This window comes from Bombina bombina, chromosome 1 (assembly GCF_027579735.1).
Source record: "Bombina bombina isolate aBomBom1 chromosome 1, aBomBom1.pri, whole genome shotgun sequence".
Taxonomy (NCBI): Eukaryota; Metazoa; Chordata; class Amphibia; order Anura; family Bombinatoridae; genus Bombina; species Bombina bombina.
In genome coordinates, this window is record NC_069499.1 from 179,754,415 (window position 1) to 179,775,861 (window position 21,447).

Sequence of the window (21,447 nt, forward strand, 5' to 3'; positions counted from 1 at the left end):
TGGGGGAGGGAAGAGAGCTGTTTGGGAGGGATCAGGGGGTGTGATGTGTCATGTGGGAGGTTGATACCTACACTAAAGCTAAAATTAACCCTGCAAGCTCCCTACAAGCTCCCTAATTAACCCCTTCAATGCTGGGCATTATACACGTGTGGTGCGCAACGGCATTTAGCTGCCTTCTAATTACCAAAAAGCAAAGCCAAAGCCATATATATCTGCTATTTCTGAACAAAGGGGATCCCAGAGAAGCTTTTACAACCATTTATGCCATAATTGCACAAGCTGTTTGTAAATAATTTCAGTGAGAAACCTAAAATTGTGAAAAATGTAACGCTTTATTTTTATTTGTTAGCATTTAGCGGTGAAATGGTGGCCTGAAATATACCAAAATGGGCCTAGATCAATACTTTGGGTTGTCTACTACATTATACTAAAGCTAAAATTAACCCTAAAAGCTCCCTACAAGCTTCCTAATTAACCCCTTCAATGCTGGGCATAATACATGTGTGGTGCGCAGTGGCATTTTGCGGCCTTCTAAATACCAAAAAGTAATGCCAAAGCCATATATGTCTGCAATTTCTGAACAAAGGGGATCCCAGAGAATAATTTACAACCATTTGTGCCATAATTGCACAAGTTGTTTGTAAATAATTTCAGTGAGAAACCTAAAGTTTGTGAAACAATTTGTGAAAAAGTGAACAAATTTTTTTATTTGATCGCATTTGGTAGTGAAATGGTGGCATGAAATATACCAAAATGGGCCTAGATCAATACTTTGGGATGTCTTCTAAAAAAAAATATATGCATGTCAGGGATTCCTGAAAGATATCAGTGTCCCAATGTAACTATTTAGCATGGGTGTTTTTTGGTGGTTGTAGATGTGTAACAGATTTTGGGGGTCAAAGTTAGAAAAAGTGTGTTTTTTTCCATTTTTTCCTCATATTTTATATTTTTTTTTATAGTAAATTATAAGATATGATGAAAATAATGGTATGTTTAGAAAGTCCATTTAATGGCGAGAAAAACAGTATATAATATGTGTGGGTACAGTAAATGAGTAAGAGGAAAATTACAGCTAAACACAAACACCGCAGAAATGTAAAAATAGCCTTGGTCCCAAACGGACAGAAAATGGAAAAGTGCTGTGGTAAAATTGTATGTTCTATTTAATTAATGAAATAAAATTTGGGGGTTTTATGTCCCTTTAAGCTATCCAAAGCACTAATTAATTGCATAATTACGCATAAATTAATTCAAAGATAATTTGTCCAAAAAGATTGAAAAAATTTAATATTGGCTAATTTTAGCTTAATAGTGGCTGGAATTTAGCCTGTTGGTCAGTAAAATCTGCTAGGTGGTGTGCTCCTTAAATAGGTCCTGGGGAGAGCACGGCTATCATGTAAATTGCTGAAATAAATACAAATTTGTTAAAGTCCTAGGATTTAAAAAGATACTTTGTGAAATAATTAAACAAATATTGCAGAATTAAACTAGCACAATCATCAAAAACTAATCTAAAATCTAATTGAATGTTTTTATGTATGTAAAAGATTGAGATGTTGAGATTTAATGAGATGCCATGGTATAATGTGAAAATGTCAGAACTTTTCATCTCTGTTGTTTCTATGTTTATCTTAAATACACAATGCACCTTTATTATATTTGCCATGTTTTTCTAAAGTACTGTTTAACTATTCTACCTCTCCTAATCTGCAACACATATAGTGGCCCTTACATTCTCACTCCTGTATACACATGTATCCAGATTCTCACATATATATGCAGAACCACAGGCAATCGGATGTAGGAACTCTAATTACTGCTTCTCATTCTTCTCCATTGTTCTCCAAATACACATGGTTGAATAGAACCTATTTTAAATAAATAATTATAACTTCTTTTTCTTCTGTTTGTATTTTCCTAGTTATGTTACTTTACATCCCTTAGAATGTAAGCCTATGAGCCCAGCTGTTTGTAGATCGCCTTCATAAGTGCCGACTACACCAGTGTAACTCTCGGCAGGGCCCTCTACCCATTTGATCCCTATAAATGTTATTTTGTAAACCGTCTGCGGAATCTGTTGGCGCTCTACAAATACCTGATAATAAATTATGCAATTTAGCTCAGAAAATTGAGGATATTCTAATTATCATAACTGATAACTACAAAATAATGTACTTTATTCTAACATTATGACTGTGGCTAGCCTTGTTGTCTGCAGACTAAAGCCCAGATTGGCTCCTCCAAAAAGGCAAATGGAGGCTGGAGTTTAATTTGTTAAAATATATTTAGATTTGTCTGATATGTTGTTCTACAGCAACACATCAGAAATGTCTTGTAATTACAAGGTGTTTACTGTCCCTTTAAGAGAGCTTTATAGATGTCAGCTCTTTTAAGCCCTAGAATTGGTCAGCATATGTTAGCTGATCTATTTATACTAACTATGGCATTATCCATAAAACATAGGTATATTAATAGTCACATCATGTGTTACAAATATAGGTTAGCAGGGCCAGCTAGACTCTCATTAACCCAGTGTATGAATTCACACATAACTATTTTACTCATATGATTTATTTGATTAGTTAGGGAATTTAAATAAAGTTACACAATATAAATTTTTACATTCGTGTTAAAGTGGAATTCTTCCAATTTCATGATAGCAGCACATGCATCAATCCATGTGGCCACTTTTGGTACCTTAGGTGATTTCTACCTTGAAATTGGAGTAAATTTTGCCCAATTGCCAATAATATTAGATAGTTTCCTCTGGGCAACAGATAGTGATTTTGGAGATTTATAAATTAACCAGATACTACATGGACCAACCTGTATAATCATGCTAAATTTTTTAGAAGTCTCTGATGCAACTACCTCCTAACAAGTATGCAATTTCATACAACTCCACCAACTATGTTCCTAACTCTTTTTTTACATCTTCAAAATGTTTACTCTATGGGAAGGATAGATCTTTCTAAGGTGGCTAGGAGTTTAAAGACCAGTAGTGAATTGTTTTATAATTAATTCCTAGCAGTTTACAAGACATCAAAGAACGATCAAGCTTTCAAAGTATTGAAGAAAATATTCTGGTCTTGTTTGTTGTAATAGCAGATATATAATTGAAAGAGAATGCCTCAAGAATTTGCAGACAGTTCATCATTTTCATATGCGGTCAAAGGCCAAAGAAGGTTGTTTGTCTCTGGTTAAGCTCCTTACCAATATAGGCCATACTAGATGGGAAATGTGCATTATCTATTAATGGTGTTGAGGAGAAAAGCTGGATGAAATATGTGGATAGTTAATTAATACCCTTTCCCACATCCTAAATGTTTCATAAATAATTGTATTAGTAGTGGAAGATAACAGGTTTCCTTCATAAGATGGTGAGAGAGTCCACAAGGCATCACATGTGGGATTATACACCAGTCCACTAGAAGTAGACAAAAACACCCTAACACACCTGACCTTTTTTTTTAGTGATAAATAACATTTCAGTACAGTACAGATTTCAAATAATACGTAGGAATATTTAGATATTTCCATATTGACAGCAAGGTAGCCAGGAGAAAATCCAGTAAACGATTTTCAATGATCATGCCTATTATAAATCCTTTAATTTACACAAGGCCACATTTGAACCTCTTAAACCTATATACAATAGTAGCATAGGATATTCAGATATAAGGTAGACCACCTGTAAGCCTCACATAGCATAACCTGAACTTTAATCCCTCCTACCTTCTCAGAATCGCCAGTCAAATTTTTGCCTCCAAGAGGGAATGAGGTGAATTCTGAAGTAATGGTCTACATGTTGTTGATAGGGGCTCTTTAACTGAGTTCCTTCTCAGAGTGCCTATGATGGACTAAGGGGATAACAAGTGTTCATCCAGGCAGTAAGAAATCTTCTCCCAGTGTGGAGGTGTCACAGGCCTCCCAGGTGAAATGTAGATTTATCTGCCAATTCCGTGGTCTACAGTGTGCTGCTCCTTGTAAGATCCTTGACATGTGCTTGCATTCAAATGAGCTTGTTTACTGAAAGCAGTCATCTGCAGCTGAGTTAAGCACGGTTGATGATGGTGCTGATAGGCAAGCACATTACACCTTCACTGTCAACTGGCTAGTATGAACATGCATAAATGATCCACAGAGAAGCATTATGCTTTGTCAGAAATATACTTCATGGCTTCTTGCCTGAATCAGAAGATACTGTGTTATTGTGCCAGATCTCAGCAACCTCAAGAGGATCTCAGATACCCTAGAACAGGGGTGCCCAATAGGTAGATTGAGATCTACCAGTAGATCCCGAAGGCGCTGCTGGTAGATCTCGGCCGATGTGATCAAATTACGGGATCTCAACACTGGGTCATTAAACAGTCTGATGGTCGTACTTGAAAAGTGCTACAGGATTGGATCTTGAGGGACATCAATTTCAACCAATCAATGTAGATGATTTTTGAGCGACAAAATTGGACTATCAAAAGCATGCTTGAGTGAGTACTCTCCCAGTGGATATGGCGATATAGTATAGTTAGGAGGGAAAGCATCAATAGATAGAAAAAGTAAAGGCGAAGGCTGCTGTGCTATGCTAAAGGAACAAGTCTGATTGACGTTTGGCAAATGAAGGTGTTAACCCGGTAAGAAATTGTCTGCATGCCACGCTATTGAAATTTATTTGTGTAAGCCTCACTGGGTCATATCAGGCCAAGCCCGCAGTAAAAGGGATCAGTGGCATTAATTTGAATGCAGTGTTATGTAACATGGCACTTTGATTTTCTTTTACAACACATCAGCCTTCCGAGTCTGTGCATATCGGGTTAGCGCTCATGAGCCCTCAGGTTTTTTTGCACACGCTCTGTGGTATTAGTTCTTTCTCGCGCTTTGGCTTTCGGGGTAACTCATGTTAGGTTACTGCATGTATGCCCTCTGCTACGTGCATGTCGGTTTTGGCACGCTCATCTCTTATAAGAGTTGAGTTGATGCACAGAAGTTTTGTTCCTTTTTTTATATCTCTTCTGCTAGAAGAGTTTCGGATTTATCTGCTTTTTCTTGTAGGAAGATGCAGCACAGGTTGCAGACAATATTAAGAGGCAATGCACTAATTTAGTGGCAAAGATCACAAAGCAAAGATAAAAGTTCCTCCCATGAAGAAATCCACCATGTTTGAAAGCTGTAGATTTTAGGACAGCAATACATTGGAAAAATTAAAAGGCTCATCTAGAACTAGTCCTCAACCATTTTTTTGCTGCAGTTTTTTCAGAACTGGAAAGCAAGTTTTAACAGTGGCTTGTCAATTTATTTGTTACTCATTTTCATTAAATGTGCTGTTGACCCATTAGACGCTCAGAGGGTCAAGCAAGAGAAATGCATTTTGGGACAGGTCTTCTAGTGATGCAGGCTTTCCCAGCCTTCCAGGGGCGTTTTAAGGCATAGGCCAACGAGGCCGGTGCCTAGGGAGGCAGAATTTTGAGTCCCTAGGGCCACTCTACTGAACTCAGTGCCGGGTGGCTAAATCAACCAGTTACAAATGACTTAAATGGCTGGCCCAGCTATTGCTATCCTATGGGATTGTATGTGGATGCGCATGTCGTGGTGACAGTGGAGGCAGAGCTCACTTGCGCATCCTGGCCTGGCCTGGACTGAGAGGGAATGCAGTATTCTTCCTGGCTCCACCGCGTGATTGAGACTCAAACAGACTACACAGTGCAGTGTGCACTACACCGTGAGCACTATGAAACAGCATATGCCTTTCTCCCTTCAATACATCTTCATTAGGCATTAAAATACTTAAACGGATTAGTCACTAAATACTTGTACATTTACTGTTTGTCTATCTGTCATACATGCAAAGAATAAGTATTTATTGCTGAATCTATACAACTATGTGACTTAAAACCGAAAATATGTTGTATGCATTTAATACATTCAGAAACAATACAAGTATATACTTTATTATGATTGTATCATGTGACTTTATCCCCTAGGATACAATTCCTAAACCTATCATAATTACTGTTGTATTTTTAAAGTACTTTTAAAGGCCAGTTTGTATATTCATTACATATTTATCCAAGCAGATATTTTGCTTAAATAACTGTCAATCACCAAAGAAGATGTTTAAGGTTAAACAACTACCTACTGACAAACTATCATACAGTGAAGGATATTTTTTTCTGATATAAACACTTTAATCATCTGACTTGCAAAATAATGTCTTAATATATATATATGTGTTTGTGTGTGTGTGTGACCAGAGTGAATACAAGCCCTGATGAACATCTACTTAAAAAGACATTATTTTCTTTAGTTTTTTACACCCTGCCCCAAAAATATTATGTCTAAAAAAAGGCCTTAAACCTGGGGTGGGGTGGCAGCAGAATTTTGAGTGCCTAGGGCAGCACAAAACCTAAATACGCCCATGCAGCCTTCTGTATCAGAGACCATTTCCATGAAAGTTCTTGCACACCTTGTTTTCTGAATCTTATTATTTTTATTGGTTTGTTTCTTTCCCCTCAAATCGTGATAATTATCTTATTCGGTGGGTCACATAATACAATTAATTGATTTCTTCACATTCCAAGAAGAACAGGATTAAGGGCTGCTCTGTTGTACACACTAGGCATTCTTCTGACCTCAAGCAGAATGTGTGTGTGTATGTGTATATATATATGTGTGTATGTATATATATATATATATATATATATATATATATATATATATATATATATATATATATATATGTGTGTGTGTGTATGTATATATATATATATATACATACACACAGACGTCCAAATTTCTTGTTGGCTTTTTCATTTTGGGAGGACAGAAAAACATTTTCATTAGCACAACAAATATTTAAAGGGAGAAGAATACAACATACGTCCTTATGTAAGTAATATATGCTATACATATGTCATAATTTGCATTTCAACATTAATTAACACATTTTACCTTTGATTAGCCACTACAGCCTTTCCTGTATTGTGCAGTTTGTTTGTTTTTAGAAAGCTTATTGCACCTCAAGAGCATGCATGGCTTGTCTGCCAGTGGAAGCAGACAGCTAAAATCATGAATGTGCTGGGGAATGAGTTTAAGATACAGGTTTCAGCCTTCTCATGGGCTGAACCTTTTGCTGATAATTAGAGCAAGAAGTTGGTAAACATATATAATTAATAAAACACATATAGTGAAAATACTATGTAAGTAATGTATTTATATTGTGAAATGTAAAAGGTTTTCTATTCTTATGTTTACTGCCACTTTAAGCACAGAAATGGAATTAACGAATAAAAATTCAGCGCTGCGGAATCTGTTGGCGCTCCACAAATACCTGATAATAATAATAAAAGGTACTTTCAGTTATCTGTAAAATTAGTTTCATAAACTTTAACATTTCCTTCCAAAAAAAAAAATAAAAAAATAATAATAATAATGAAACATGGAAACATGAAATGGAATCTTGCTGCAATTTCTTCTCCACCTTGGTTGATTTGCATTTTTTTGTAATTCTGAAAATGTTTCTACTGTCCATATATACTATGTGTTTTGTATGTAAAGTGTCTGAAGAAAATCATCTTTTAATGCAGGATGCAGCTGTTACTTGTGATGCTTAGAGTCACGGAGTCTGTTCTGAAGATATCACCACAGGTTGTGTTTCAGTATCAAGGCAGAAAAAATCAAATCTTAGCTGGACGTCTAGCGGGACCATTATTTCAGGCAGGTCCATAGTTGTTTCTTACATGGTTGTGCATGTTTATTTGGCTACAAAACAGGAATGCAGTGGTTCGGAAAGAAATAGATTGAAGTCAAATTTGACAATAATTGTGTAATCCTATGGTACAGTATGTACTGATTAAGTTTCTGTACTTAAAGGGATATAAAATCCAAAACATTTCTTTCATGATTCCGATCTAATTTGCTTCATTCTCTTATCTTTTGTTGGAATCCATACATAGGTAGACTTTGGAGCTGGGAAGTAGCTGCTAATTTGTGGCTGCACATATAGATCCTAGTAGTGCATTGCTGCTGCTTCTTCAGGAAAGGATTCCAAGAGAATACAACAAAATTAATAATAGAAGTAATTTGTAAAGTTATTCACAAATGTATGATCCATTTGAATCATGAAAGAAAAATTGCAGGTTTCATGTCCCTTTAAGGTGATGTTAAACTTTTTGTTTATTTTAATGAGGCTTGTAAATGATGTTTTTTTTTTAAAATTAATTTGTACTTTGTGGTGCTTCTGCGCCGCATTCCACCCTGTTGTATTTGTATTTTTGTTCTTGCATGTAGTTTAAGCATCTGGTTCTAAGTGTAAAAAGTTTGACATAATAATGCAGATAAAGGGCAGAACCTTTTTGTAAGAAAATAACAAATGTGATATACAGATAGCTTTTTAATAGCCAACTAATAGTGCATACAATTGCAAGTAGGGCACTGGGGGGTAGGGAGCGCTTGACACGGTACTTCAGTGTGCTTAAAACTTGCAATTGTATCTGCTATTAGTTCGCTACTAAAGGTGTCACCTGTACATCTGTTATTTTCTAGCGTTTATCAGTCGTCATGATCACTAGCCCTTAACGTAACTTGTTTGTATTATGTACCTTTGAATCATTGTGAAACGTAAGCTTGTTTGTATTATCAGATTTTTTTCAGGTATACAATGTATTACATATTTGTGTGCCTATTTATGGAATATAAAAAAAGATTTACAGGCTGCTGGTTTTTTTTGCCGCTGTGTATAATATATCTTTGTTCTAATCCTCAGACACTGATTGTAGCCTGGATCAAGTCAAGCCTTCATGTTAGTGTGTCTCGAGAGTTATGGGATGAGTTACTGTCAGTAATGTCCTTATTGACATATTGGGAAGAGCAAGCCACTGAGTGGGCTCACACCATGGAAACTCTTACTAAAGTGCTTGCAAAAAATGTATACCACCTTGACCTGAATGAACTGCCTTTGGACAAACTAAGCGAACAGAAACAGAAGAAGCACAAGGGCAAAGGTCAAATTTGTGTATTAAATGTGAAATATGTTTTGCAGATTACATTCGTTTGACAACAGCTGTTTATTTATATATTCTGCCACCAAAATATCTATTAAATTTAGTAAGAATTGTATTTGTGTCTACAAAAAAGTAATGAGATTAGAGTAATTCCAGGACCTTTTTTTTCTGAATGATCTGTTTCAAAATGACTTGAAATTGTCGCAGCAAGATATTTTTTTAAACTTACAATTGGAGTTTTCTATTTTGCATATAACATAGCAATATTCATTTTCACTGTTCCCTCTGTTTTTTTAGCAGAATGCTCAAATTGTGTGCAGCATTTTATTCTTGATTTTTAGTCAAACTTGAAAATGTTGTAAAGGTAATACCACACATACAATAACTTGCACATAGACTTTCACACACACACACAGACACTCACTCTCTCATACTAACAAATATTTTCTCTCGCAAACACACAAACTCTCTCTGTGTCTCACACACACTCTCTCTCACACACTCTTTCACACACTCTCTCACACACACTTTCTCACTTTGTCACACACACTCACATTTGCACAAATTCTTTCACACGTAAACTCATTCTAATACACACACAGATATTCTCTCTCTCACACACACACACTCTCATACTTTTTCTCACTCACACACACACAGTCTCTCACACACTGTCTCACACGCTCCTTTTTCACTCACACAGTCGTGCACAGAGAGCACCCACAGCAGAGCTGCCTATATAGCTCCCCCCTTAGCTCCACCCCCAGTCATTCTCTTTGCCTACTCTAAGTAACTAGGAAGTGCAGAGCGAGTGTGGTGACAAAAATGATAGTTTTTTATTTCTCAAGCAAAAGTTTGTTATTTTAAATGGTGCCGGTGTGTACTATTTACTCAGCTTGCTTGAAGGGCTCATTTGTTACTGGTGACACTGTTAGGAAAAAACGTTTTTTGTTTGTTCAGTAAGTGATGCAATTATAACGTTTTTTTTAAAGGGACTGAAGGGGTCATTGTGGCTTGTGTTAGGGTTTTTTAACCCTCATAATTAATTAAAAGACACTCAGGTGTTTTTCTAATAAGCCTCAAAACATCGAGTGAGGTGGGAGGGGCCTATTTTCGCGCCTCAGTTGCGCAGTTTCTTTTCCTTAAGAGTCATCCAACTGCTTTTCTAGAGGTTCCTGCTGTGTTTGAGGGCTGTAAAGGAGTTTTTTCCCCCACAAATCGTTCTGAAGGGCAGGTAGGCGCCACAGCAGAGCTGCGGCAAGGTACTGAAAGTCTTTTTTACCGGTTTTGACGTTTTTTTCAATCTGGTTTTGCCATTAAGGGGTTAATTGTTTATTTGCATAGTTCTGCAAAGTTACTAAGGCGGTAAGATACTACTGTAAAAATTTTGTTAAGTTTACTGCTTTTTTACACTGTTTTGAAGAACTTGTGCAGCTTTTTTTCTCTTAAAGGCACAGTACCGTTTTATTTCTAAGTGTTATTTACTTTGATTACAGTGTTTTCCAAGCTTGCTTGTTACATTACTAGCCTGTTTAACATGTCTGACACCAAGGAAAATCCTTGTTCAATATGTTTGGAAGCCATTGTGGAACCCCCTCTTAGAATGTGTCCCAAATATACTGATATGTCTCTATAAATTATAAAGAACATATATTAGCACTTAAAAATAGAGCAATAGATAATTCTCAGTCAGATGTAAATGAGGGTTCGCCATCTAGCTCTCCCCAAATGTCACAACCAGTAACGCCAGCACATGTGACGCCAAGTACCTCTAGTGCGTTACATTCATTTACTTTACAAGACATGGCCACAGTTATGAATACAACCCTCACTGAGGTTTTATCTAAACTGCCTGGTTTACAAGGAAAGCGGGACAGCTCTGGGTTAAGGAAAAATGCTGAGCCATCTCACGCTTTAGTAGCCGTTTCTGATATGCCCTCACAATGCTCTGAAGGGGCGGGGGATTTGTTATCTGAGGGAGAAATTTCTGATTCAGGAAAGAAGCTTCCTCAGACAGATTCTGATATGACGGCCTTTAAATTTAAGCTTGAACACTTCCGCTCATTGCTTAGGGAGGTATTAGCAACTCTAGATGATTGTGACCCTATAGTGGTCCCAGAGAAATTGTGTAAAATGGATAGATACTTATTAGAGGTCCCTGTTTACACTGATGTTTTTCCAGTCTCTAAGAGGATTGTGAATATTATTGCTAAGGAGTGGGATAGACCAGGTATTACGTTCACTCCCCTTCCTGTTTTTAAGAAAATGTTTCCCATATCTGATACCATAAGGAACTCATAGCAGACAGTTCCTAAGGTGGAGAGAGCTATTTCTACTCTGTCTAAGCGTACAACTATACCTATCGAGGGCAGTTGTGCTTTCAAAGATCCTATGGATAAAAAATTAGAGGGTCTCCTGAAGAAAATTTTTGTTCATCAAAGTTTTTCTCTCCAACCTATTACGTGCATTGTTCCTGTAACGACTGCAGCTGCTTTCTGGTTTGAGGCTCTAGAAGAGGCTCTTCAAATGGAGACTCCATTAGAGGAAATTATGGACAGAATTAAGGCACTTAAGTTGGCTAATTCTTTTATTACTGATGCCGCTTTTCAACTGGCTAAATTAGCGGCAAAGAATACAGGTTTTTCCATTTTAGCACGCAGGGCGTTATGGCTTAAGTCCTGGTCTGCTGATGTGTCATCTAAATCTAAACTTTTGAACATTCCTTTCAAAGGTAAGACCCTATTCGGGCCTGAACTGAAGGAGATTATTTCAGACATCATTGGAGGGAAAGGTCATGCCCTCCCTCAGGATACATCAAATAAGATGAGAGCCAAACAAAATAATTTTCGTTCCTTTCGGAACTTTAAGAGTGGTCCCGCTTCAGCTTCCTCTGCTACAAAGCAAGAGGGGAATTTTGCCCAATCCAAGTCAGTCTGGAGACCTAACTAGGCTTGGAACAAGGGTAAACAGGCCAAGAAGCCTGCAGCTGCCTCTAAGACAGCATGAAGGGGTAGCCCCCGATCTGGGACCGGATCTAGTAGGGGGCAGACTCTCTCTTCGCTCAGGCTTGGGCGAGAGATGTTCAGGATCCCTGGGCTTTAGAAATCGTGTCCCAGGGATATCTTCTGGAATTCAAGGGCTCCCTTCCAAGGGGGAGATTTCACATTTCTCGATTGTCTGTAAACCAGACAAAGAGAGAGGCGTTCTTACACTGTGTAGAAGACCTACATACCATGGGGGTGATTCGCCCAGTCCCAAAGGAGGAACAGGGGCTAGGGTTTTATTCAAATCTGTTTGTGGTTCCCAAGAAAGAGGGAACCTTCAGACCAATCTTGGATCTCAAAATTCTAAACAAGTTCCTCAAAGTTCCATCATTCAAGATGGAGACTATTCGGACTATTCTACCTCTGATCCAGGAGGGTCAATATATGACTACCGTGGACTTAAAGGATGCGTATCTACACATCCCTATTCACAGAGATCATCATCAATTCCTCAGATTCGCCTTTCTAAACAGGCATTACCAGTTTGTGGCCCTTCCTTTCGGGTTGGCCACGGCTCCCAGAATTTTCACAAAAGTGCTAGGGTCCCTTCTGGCAGTTCTACGACCACGGGGCATAGCAGTGGCGCCTTATCTAGACGACATCTTAATTCAGGCGTCGACTTTCCAGCTAGCCAAGTCTCACACAGACATCGTGTTGGCTTTTCTGACATCTCAAGGGTGGAAGGTGAACATAACAAAGAGTTCTCTCTTCCCTCTTACAAGAGTTTCCTTCCTAGGGACTCTGATAGACTCGGTAGAAATGAAAATATTTCTAACAGAGGTCAGAAAGTTAAAACTCTTATCCACTTGCCGAGCTCTTCATTCCATTCCTCGGCCATCAGTGGCTCAGTGTATGGAGGTAATCGGACTCATGATAGCGGCAATGGACATAATTCCTTTTGCCCGTCTACACCTCAGACCACTGCAACTATGCATGCTCAAACAGTGGAATGGGGATTATGCAGACTTATCTCCTCAACTGCATCTGGACCAGGAGACCAGAGATTCTCTTCTCTGGTGGTTGTCTCAGGACCACCTGTCTCAGGGAATGTGCTTCCGCAGGCCAGAGTGGCTCATTGTAACGACAGATGCCAGCCTGCTAGGCTGGGGTGCAGTCTGGAACTCCCTGAAAGCACAGGGCTTATGGTCTCGGGAGGAAGCTCTACTCCCGATAAACATTTTAGAACTAAGAGCGATTTTCAATGCGCTTCAGGCGTGGCCTCAGCTTGCTGCGGCCGAATTCATCCGGTTTCAGTCGGACAACATCACGACTGTAGCTTATATCAATCATCAGGGAGGAACAAGGAGTTCTTTAGCGATGATGGAGGTAACCAAAATAATCCGGTGGGCAGAGGAATACTCTTGCCATCTCTCAGCAATCCACATCCCAGGAGTAGAGAACTGGGAGGCGGATTTTCTAAGTCGTCAGACTATTCATCCGGGGGAGTGGGAACTCCATTCGGAGGTATTCGCCCAGCTGATTCAGCTATGGGGCACACCAGAATTGGATCTGATGGCGTCTCGTCAGAATGCCAAACTTCCTCGTTACGGGTCCAGGTCCCGGGATCCCAAGGCAGTACTGATAGATGCTCTAGCAGTGCCTTGGTCCTTCAATCTGGCTTATGTATTTCCACCGTTTCCTCTCCTCCCACGTCTGGTTGCCAGAATTAAGCAGAAGAGAGCTTCGGTAATTCTGATAGCTCCTGCGTGGCCACGCAGGACTTGGTATGCAGACCTAGTGGACTCTGCCAATGAGGAGGGACCTTCTAATTCAAGGCCTGTTCACGCATCCAAATCTAATTTCTCTTCGTCTGACTGCTTGGAGATTGAACGCATGATTTTATCAAAGCGTGGTTTCTCTGAATCAGTCATTGATACCCTGATTCAGACTAGAAAGCCTGTCACCAGGAAGATTTATCATAAGATTTTGCGCAAATATCTTTATTGGTGTGAATTCAAGGTTACTCGTGGAGTAAGATTAGGATTCCTAGAATATTGTCTTTTCTCCAAGAGGGTTTGGAGAAGGGATTATCTGCTAGTTCTCTTAAATGTCAAATATCTGCTTTGTCTATTCTACTTCACAAACGTCTGGCAGATGTCCCAGACGTTAAGGCATTTAGTCAGGCTTTGGTCAGAATCAAGCCTGTATTTAAACCTATTGCTCCGCCATGGAGCCTTAACTTAGTTCTTAAAGTTCTTCAAGGGGTTCCATTTGAACCTATGCATTCCATAGATATTAAGCTTCTATCTTGGAAAGTTTTGTTTTTAGTAGCTATCTCTTCGGCTCAAAGAGTTTCTGAGCTATATCTGCTTTACAATGTGATTACCCTTACCTTGTTTTCCATGCAGATAAGGTGGTTTTACGTACCAAACCTGGGTTTCTTCCTAAGGTTGTTTCTGATAAGAATATCAATCAAGAGATTGTGGTTCCTTCTTTGTGTCCTAATCCTTCATCTAAGAAGGAACGTCTGTTACACAATCTTGATGTGGTTCGTGCTTTAAAATTCTACTTACAAGCAACTAAGGATTTCCGTCAAACATCTTCTTTGTTTGTTGTTTATTCTGGTAAACGGAGAGGTCAAAGGGCTACGGCTACCTCTCTTTCCTTTTGGCTGAAAAGCATCATCCGTTTGGCCTATGAGACTGCTGGACGGCAGCCTCCTCAAAGGATTACTGCTCATTCTACTAGAGCTGTGGCTTCCACATGGGCTTTAAAAATGAGGCTTCTGTGGAACAGATTTGTAATGCGGCGACTTGGTCTTCGCTTCATACTTTTTCCAAATTTTCCAAATTCAATACTTTTGCTTCTTCGGAGGCTATTTTTGGGAGAAAGGTTCTACAAGCAGTGGTGCCTTCCGTTTAAGGTCCCTGTCTTGTCCCTCCCTTCATCCGTGTCCTAAAGCTTTGGTATTGGTATCCCACAAGTAAGGATGATTCCGTGGACTCGATACATCTTACAAGAGAAAACATAATTTATGCTTACCTGATAAATTTATTTCTCTTGTGATGTATCGAGTCCACGGCCCGCCCTGTTTTTTAAGACAGGCATATATATTTTTATTTTTAAACTTTCAGTCACCACTGCACCCTATGGTTTCTCCTTTTTCTTCCTAGCCTTCGGTCGAATGACTGGGGGGTGGAGCTAAGGGGGGAGCTATATAGGCAGCTCTGCTGTGGGTGCTCTCTTTGCCACTTCCTGTAGGGGAGGAGAATATCCCACAAGTAAGGATGAATCCGTGGACTCGATACATCACAAGAGAAATAAATTTATCAGGTAAGCATAAATTATGTTTTTGTCCCTTTAATATAAAAAAACTTTCATTCATAAACTGTGCAATAGTTCAGTAGTTTTCAAGTTATCCATGGTTGATACAAATATCATGTGTATCTCATAGACAAAGCTTTGTAGGAATAAAATATGCAATAACTATCAATGCTGATATAGTATTTTGTTGAACCTATGGCTCTCATGGATGCGGATTCTCTAGAAATTATTTTTTAAGATAAATCAAATGATAGTAACAGAGAACATCATATTTAGACATCATCTCAGAATGATTCAATTACTTTCATTATTATGTTATTGCAAGTCCATCTAAATGCATTTTGCTCTGGCTGTCTGAACAGTAAAATCAGCAGATGCCTCATAGTCCATATCAAAACGTTCCTGCAAATGTTCCATATAGTACAAATTAGTTTCACTGGCACCAATCATTATAGAAGAATACATATGGTTTGCATGAGGTGAATATGCAATCTTTTTAACATGATAACTATTTTAATCAACTGCTATTTAAAAAAAACATAATTTTTTTTTATTATTCGTCTAAATACAGATGATTCACCTAAAGAAATTTACCAATGATTTGTTATGCAGAGAAAATGAGCAGGAGAGTGACACTGACACAGGCAGCACAGCTGTAATGTTTGTATGACAGATGTAGGTTTTTCCCCACGGACCACCTCTCAAAGCCTTCTTGATGAGGACCAAGACTAGATTATCCTGCTCATAATAACCCATTTTACTTACTGTGATATTGAGCTAGAGACAGATCACATTCACAGTCAAGTTCCCGCTCCCTCTTTTAAGTTTTACTAAATTGTGCAGTAGTAGCTGGTGTTGGTGAGGCAAGGTCGGCCCATATACTCCTTAGAGCTTGCGCAATTAGCTAATGGTTGTTGTCATTATGACAATCACTGATTGGAGGGAGCACATGCCACTAATACAGTACAATGACATTTGCATTGCGCATTTGCCTCCTATTGCCTGTGAATATACATATGTATCCTTTTCGTTCCACGCTTCTATCTTCAATGCATGTGGCAGCTTTCATTTGCAGTATTGCCATACTACTTACAGATACCTGCTTGCAGTTTTTCTTGTCCCTCATCTGTCATCTGTATGCTTTCAAATAGCGCTTTCTAAATGTGAAATAGTTTCTAGCTGCAAAAAAACTCACTAAGAGCAAAGACCAGGAGTACAAGAATAGAATAAAAATGATACTCAGCTGTGCGCCCCCTGCAGGGATGTTCTAAAACAGCTACTATATTGAAGCGCTGGCACTGTACGGAGGACAATGGGGAATTCCTTACTGGGTCCCTAATTAGGTATGCACATTTCAAAAACTTTTACGCTGTCAGAAAATTAGGTAAGCGTGCACACATCTGAGGGAACAGTGTTTTTTTTTTTATAAAAACCATATTATTTATATATCAATTTCTCTATACTTAGGGCGCGATCCGATATAGATCGCAGTTTGCGGCGCAAGCGAGGGAACCGGCGTCGCCCGCAGTTTCAGCTCGCAACTCGAGCCATCCCATATAAGTCGCCGTCAGATGCTAACGTGCCGTAAGTCTCACAAACCAGCGATGTCCAGAAATCTGCACAAGTACAAATTTCTGGCGTCGCCAGTGACTTGCGGCACGTTAGAATCTGCCGGCGCCTATAAAACCTGACTAAAGTTTAAAACACCCGCACTGTCTAACACACCTCCCTAACATAGCCCGCACTGTCTAACACGCCTCCCTAACATAGCCCGCACTGTCTAACCCTCTATCCGCTATCCCCCCTCACTAGCCTAACAATAAAAAAGCTATTAACCCCTAAACCGCCGCTCCCGTACCCCGCCGCCAGCTATATTAAAATTATTAACCCCTAATGTAAGCCCCTTACACCGCCGCCATCTCTATTAAAATGATTAACCCCTAATGTAAGCCCCTTACACCGCCGCCATCTCTATTAAAATGATTAACCCCTAATTTAATCTACCTACCCCGCCGCCAGCTATATTATCTATATTAACCCTAAGTATATTATAGTTAATATAGGTATTACATTATATATATTAACTATATTAACCCTAATTATATTAGGGTTAATATAGTTACTATAGTATTTATATTAACTATATTAACTCTATCTAACCCTAACTAAATTTATATTAAATTAATCTAATTCATTTATAAACTAAAATATTCCTATTTAAATCTAAATACTTACCTATAAAATAAACCCTAAGATAGCTACAATATAATTAATAATTACATTGTAGCTATGTTAGGGTTAATATTTATTTTACAGGTAAATTGTTAATTATTTTAACTAGGTATAATAGATATTAAATAGTTATTAACTATTTAATATCTACCTAGTTAAAATAATTACCCAATTACCTGTAAAATAAATCCTAACCTAAGTTACAAATACACCTACACTATCAATAAATTTAATAAACTACAAACATCTATCTAAAAATACAATTAAATTAACTAAACTAAATTTAAAAAACAAACACTAAATTACAAAAAATAAAAAAAAGATTACAAGATTTTTAAGCTAATTACACCTATTCTAAGCCCCCTAATAAAATAATAAACCCCCAAAATAAAAAAAATTCCCTGCCCTATTCTAAATTAAACAAATTTCAAAGCTCTTTACCTTACCAGCCCTTAAAAGGGCCTTTTGTGGGGCATGCCCCAAAGAATTCAGCTCTTTTGCATACAACAAATACAATCCCCCCCCCCCATTACAACCCACCACCCACATACCCCTATTCTAAAACCACCCAAACCCCCCTTAAAAAAGCCTAACACTACCCCCCTGAAGATCTCCCTACCTTGTCTTCACCACACCGGGCCGAACTCCTGATCCGATCCGGGCGATGTCTTCCTCCAAGCGGCAAAGAAGAATTCTTCCTCCGGCGATGTCATCCTCCAAGCGGCAAAGAAGAATTCTTCCTCCGGCGATGTCATATTTAATATCTATTATACCTAGTTAAAATAATTAACAATTTACCTGTAAAATAAATATTAACCCTAACATAGCTACAATGTAATTATTAATTATATTGTAGCTATCTTAGGGTTTATTTTATAGGTAAGTATTTAGATTTAAATAGGAATATTTTAGTTTATAAATGAATTAGATTAATTTTATAAAAATTTAGTTAGGGGTGTTAGGGTTAGATAGAGTTAATATAGTTAATATAAATACTATAGTAACTATATTAACTATATTAACCCTAATATAATTAGGGTTAATATAGTTAATATATATAATGTAATAACTATATTAACTATAATATACTTAGGGTTAATATAGATAACATAGCTGGCGGCGGGGTAGGTAGATTAAATTAGGGGTTAATAATTTTTATATAGGTGGCGGCGGTGTAAGGGGTCAGATTACGGGATAGATAAGGTAGATGACAGCGGTGTAAGGGGTTCTAATTAGGGGATAGATAAGGTAGATGGCGGCGGTTTTAGGGGCTCACAGTAGGGGGTTAGTTTATGTAGATGGCGGCGGGGTCAGGGAGCGGCGGTTTAGGGGGTAATAACTTTATTAGGGATTTCGGGGGGGGGGGGTGGATTGCGGTTGACAGGGAGATAGACATTGCGCATGCGTTAGGTGTTAGGTTTATTTTAGCAGCCAGTTTAGGGAGTTACGGGGCTCCAATACTCAGCGTAAGGCTTCTTACGGCTGCTTTTTGTGGCGAGGTGAAAATGGAGTAAGTTTTCTCCATTTTCGCCACGTAAGTCCTTATGCTGCATATTGGATACCAAACTGCGCTGGTTTGGTATACCTGCCTATGGCCCAAAAAACTACGGGCGAAGGCAGAAATATACGCGCGTAACTTCTAGGTTACGCCGTATATAGGATACCAAATCAGCGTAAATATTGGCGTCGCCGGCTTTTGCGGGCGACGCTTTATATCGGATCGACCCCTTAGAGTCTAGAGGCATCATTTTGTTTGATAACATCGTTTGATAGAGAGTTAAAGTGATGGTAAACTTTCCCCTATGTATAAACAGATCCGGAATGTTAGTAATATTTTAGATGGAGTTTAATTCTTCAGCTGTAATGAAGATGCGCTATAACTTACTTTTTAATGTAGCTAGAGGTTTGAACTGTTCTCCAATAAGCGCTCTAGCCATGTGGAACTTTAACAAAAAATTTTTGTAGCTAGAGTGCTAATTGTAAATCAGTTTAAACCAGTTGCTCACAAAAAAATGGAAAAAAAATTGTTGTGAAGTGAGCAGCTGGAGTGCGGCATATTTTGAATTATAGCGCTACATTAAAAAGGTTTTTAAAGCGCATGTTCGTTACAGCTAATTAATTAAACTCCATCTTAAATATAGCTAATATTCTGGATCTGTTTATACAAAGGGGAAAGTGTGCTATCACTTTAAGAGAATAAAGGCATAAAGTAAAGAGTCCTCAACTGGCACAAGAAAACTAAAACAGCAGCTTCAAATTGCAGACAGAATTTGTTTTTTTTTAGCATGCTTCCCACCATCTACGAAAAAGAACATCTCAAAACATTGTTTTTTTATATTTATTAAAAATAATGTTCTATTGTACCTAAGGTAAATTGCTAATGCATGCAATGATCTAATATAATGCAGTAAACAAGAGTTTGTAATGAATATACTTGGTTTACAGTAGATAAGGTTGTATGATTTATATTTCCTTCTTAATACAGGGAGAGTCCACAGCTTCATTCCTTTTTTGTGGGAAATACTGAACCTGGCCACCAGGAGGAGGCAAAGACACCACAGCCAAAGGCTTAAATACCTCCCCCACTTCCCTCATCCCTAGTCTTTGCCTTTCATTACAGGATGTTGGCAGAGAAGTGTCAGAAGATTTCGGAGGAGTTCCTTAGGAAGAGTATCTACCCTTCGATATGGGACTGGAGTGTTAAGTAGTCTTGTCAACCTCTCAGTGAGAGCATTGATGAAAGTTAGAGTCTGGAGATGCAGGGATAGTCTTTCTGTGAAACCATCCAGACTCATATTAACAGCTCCTAAGCAATCAGCGTTGACGAGTTTTGCTGCCTGCTTTTCATAACTCAAGTCCATGTCAGAAGCGATGCTTCAGTCTGTCACACTTTAAGGAATTTTTACACATATGTTAACGCTAGAAGACAGGGTCTCAGTGGGACTCATTTATCTTTATGGAATCAAGGGTTACAATCTCCTGAGGGGGGATTGTTGAACAGTAGGGTGGTAATCATATTTGTTTGTGATTTATGCTGCTTTATATGTGTGAGATGTTTTGGGCTCATAGGCTGATATAGAACATATGGGTTGCTCTTTTACTTTGAGAGCTGCACAGTTTTATTAAGCTTAGCGCTTTTCCTTTAGCAGGGGCAGTCCTGCATTGCACACTGTGTGACCGGGAGTGGTCACGGTTTCCATTTCCTAGTCCTGACCGAGTGACTACGGAGAGGAGCGATTTTCTATACTGTCTGGGTCATAGGAGGTGGTGAATGCCTCAGCCATTGGGGGCATAGGTGCCGGTTGTTTCTTTGATATAAATAACGTTACCTAGTTATGGAGGATTCTGATTTTTAGAGGGGGATCCCTCTACGATAGAATTCGATACCTGTGTATATTGTGAGAAGGCCCGGGTGGTCCAGCCCTCTCAATTATGTTCCATATGCTGCAACAAGGTGTTTTCATTAACCAATGTTGAGATGTTAGATGCCACTGAGCCTTTTGCCTGTGAGGACTCTTCGTTCCGTGAGGTGTGTCCCCTACATTCTTCTGATCCTATACATGCAGCTTCCCCTTGCACCACTAATCCTCCACCTGGAGGGAGCCTTTTTCCACCAGATGTTACTGCGCAGTTCCGTATGGCGATGTCTGCGGCCTTAGCCACTTTGCCTCATACTGTTACGCGCAAACAAAGGGTTAATCCATGCACTCCTGCCCAGGGAGCATCATGTAAATTGACGGTTGTATCCGATCAGCCATCTGAGGATGCAGTTCTCTCTGAGGCTTCAGAGTTCGGACCTTCTGGGTCGGAGCCTGCTGCTATTCCTCTGGAAGAGGAAGATTTTGCTTTTAGATTTAGATTTGCATGCCTGCGCTCGCTTCTAAGAGAAGTTTTGGCGATATTAAAGATCC

The 21,447-nt window shown here is 38.7% G+C and overlaps 1 protein-coding gene across 9 annotated transcripts in view; it reads left to right on the forward strand.

Annotated features, from left to right (window-relative positions):
• Positions 1 to 21,447, forward strand: part of RALGAPA1 (Ral GTPase activating protein catalytic subunit alpha 1) — a 1,007,748-nt gene that overhangs the window by 393,663 nt on the left and 592,638 nt on the right. For all 9 annotated transcript variants that reach the window (XM_053697738.1, XM_053697739.1, XM_053697743.1 and 6 more), the window contains exons 14-15: positions 7,581 to 7,710; positions 8,759 to 8,996. In XM_053697738.1, the coding sequence (XP_053553713.1) occupies positions 7,581 to 7,710; positions 8,759 to 8,996 (368 nt within the window). The remainder of the gene's footprint in view (positions 1 to 7,580; positions 7,711 to 8,758; positions 8,997 to 21,447) is intronic.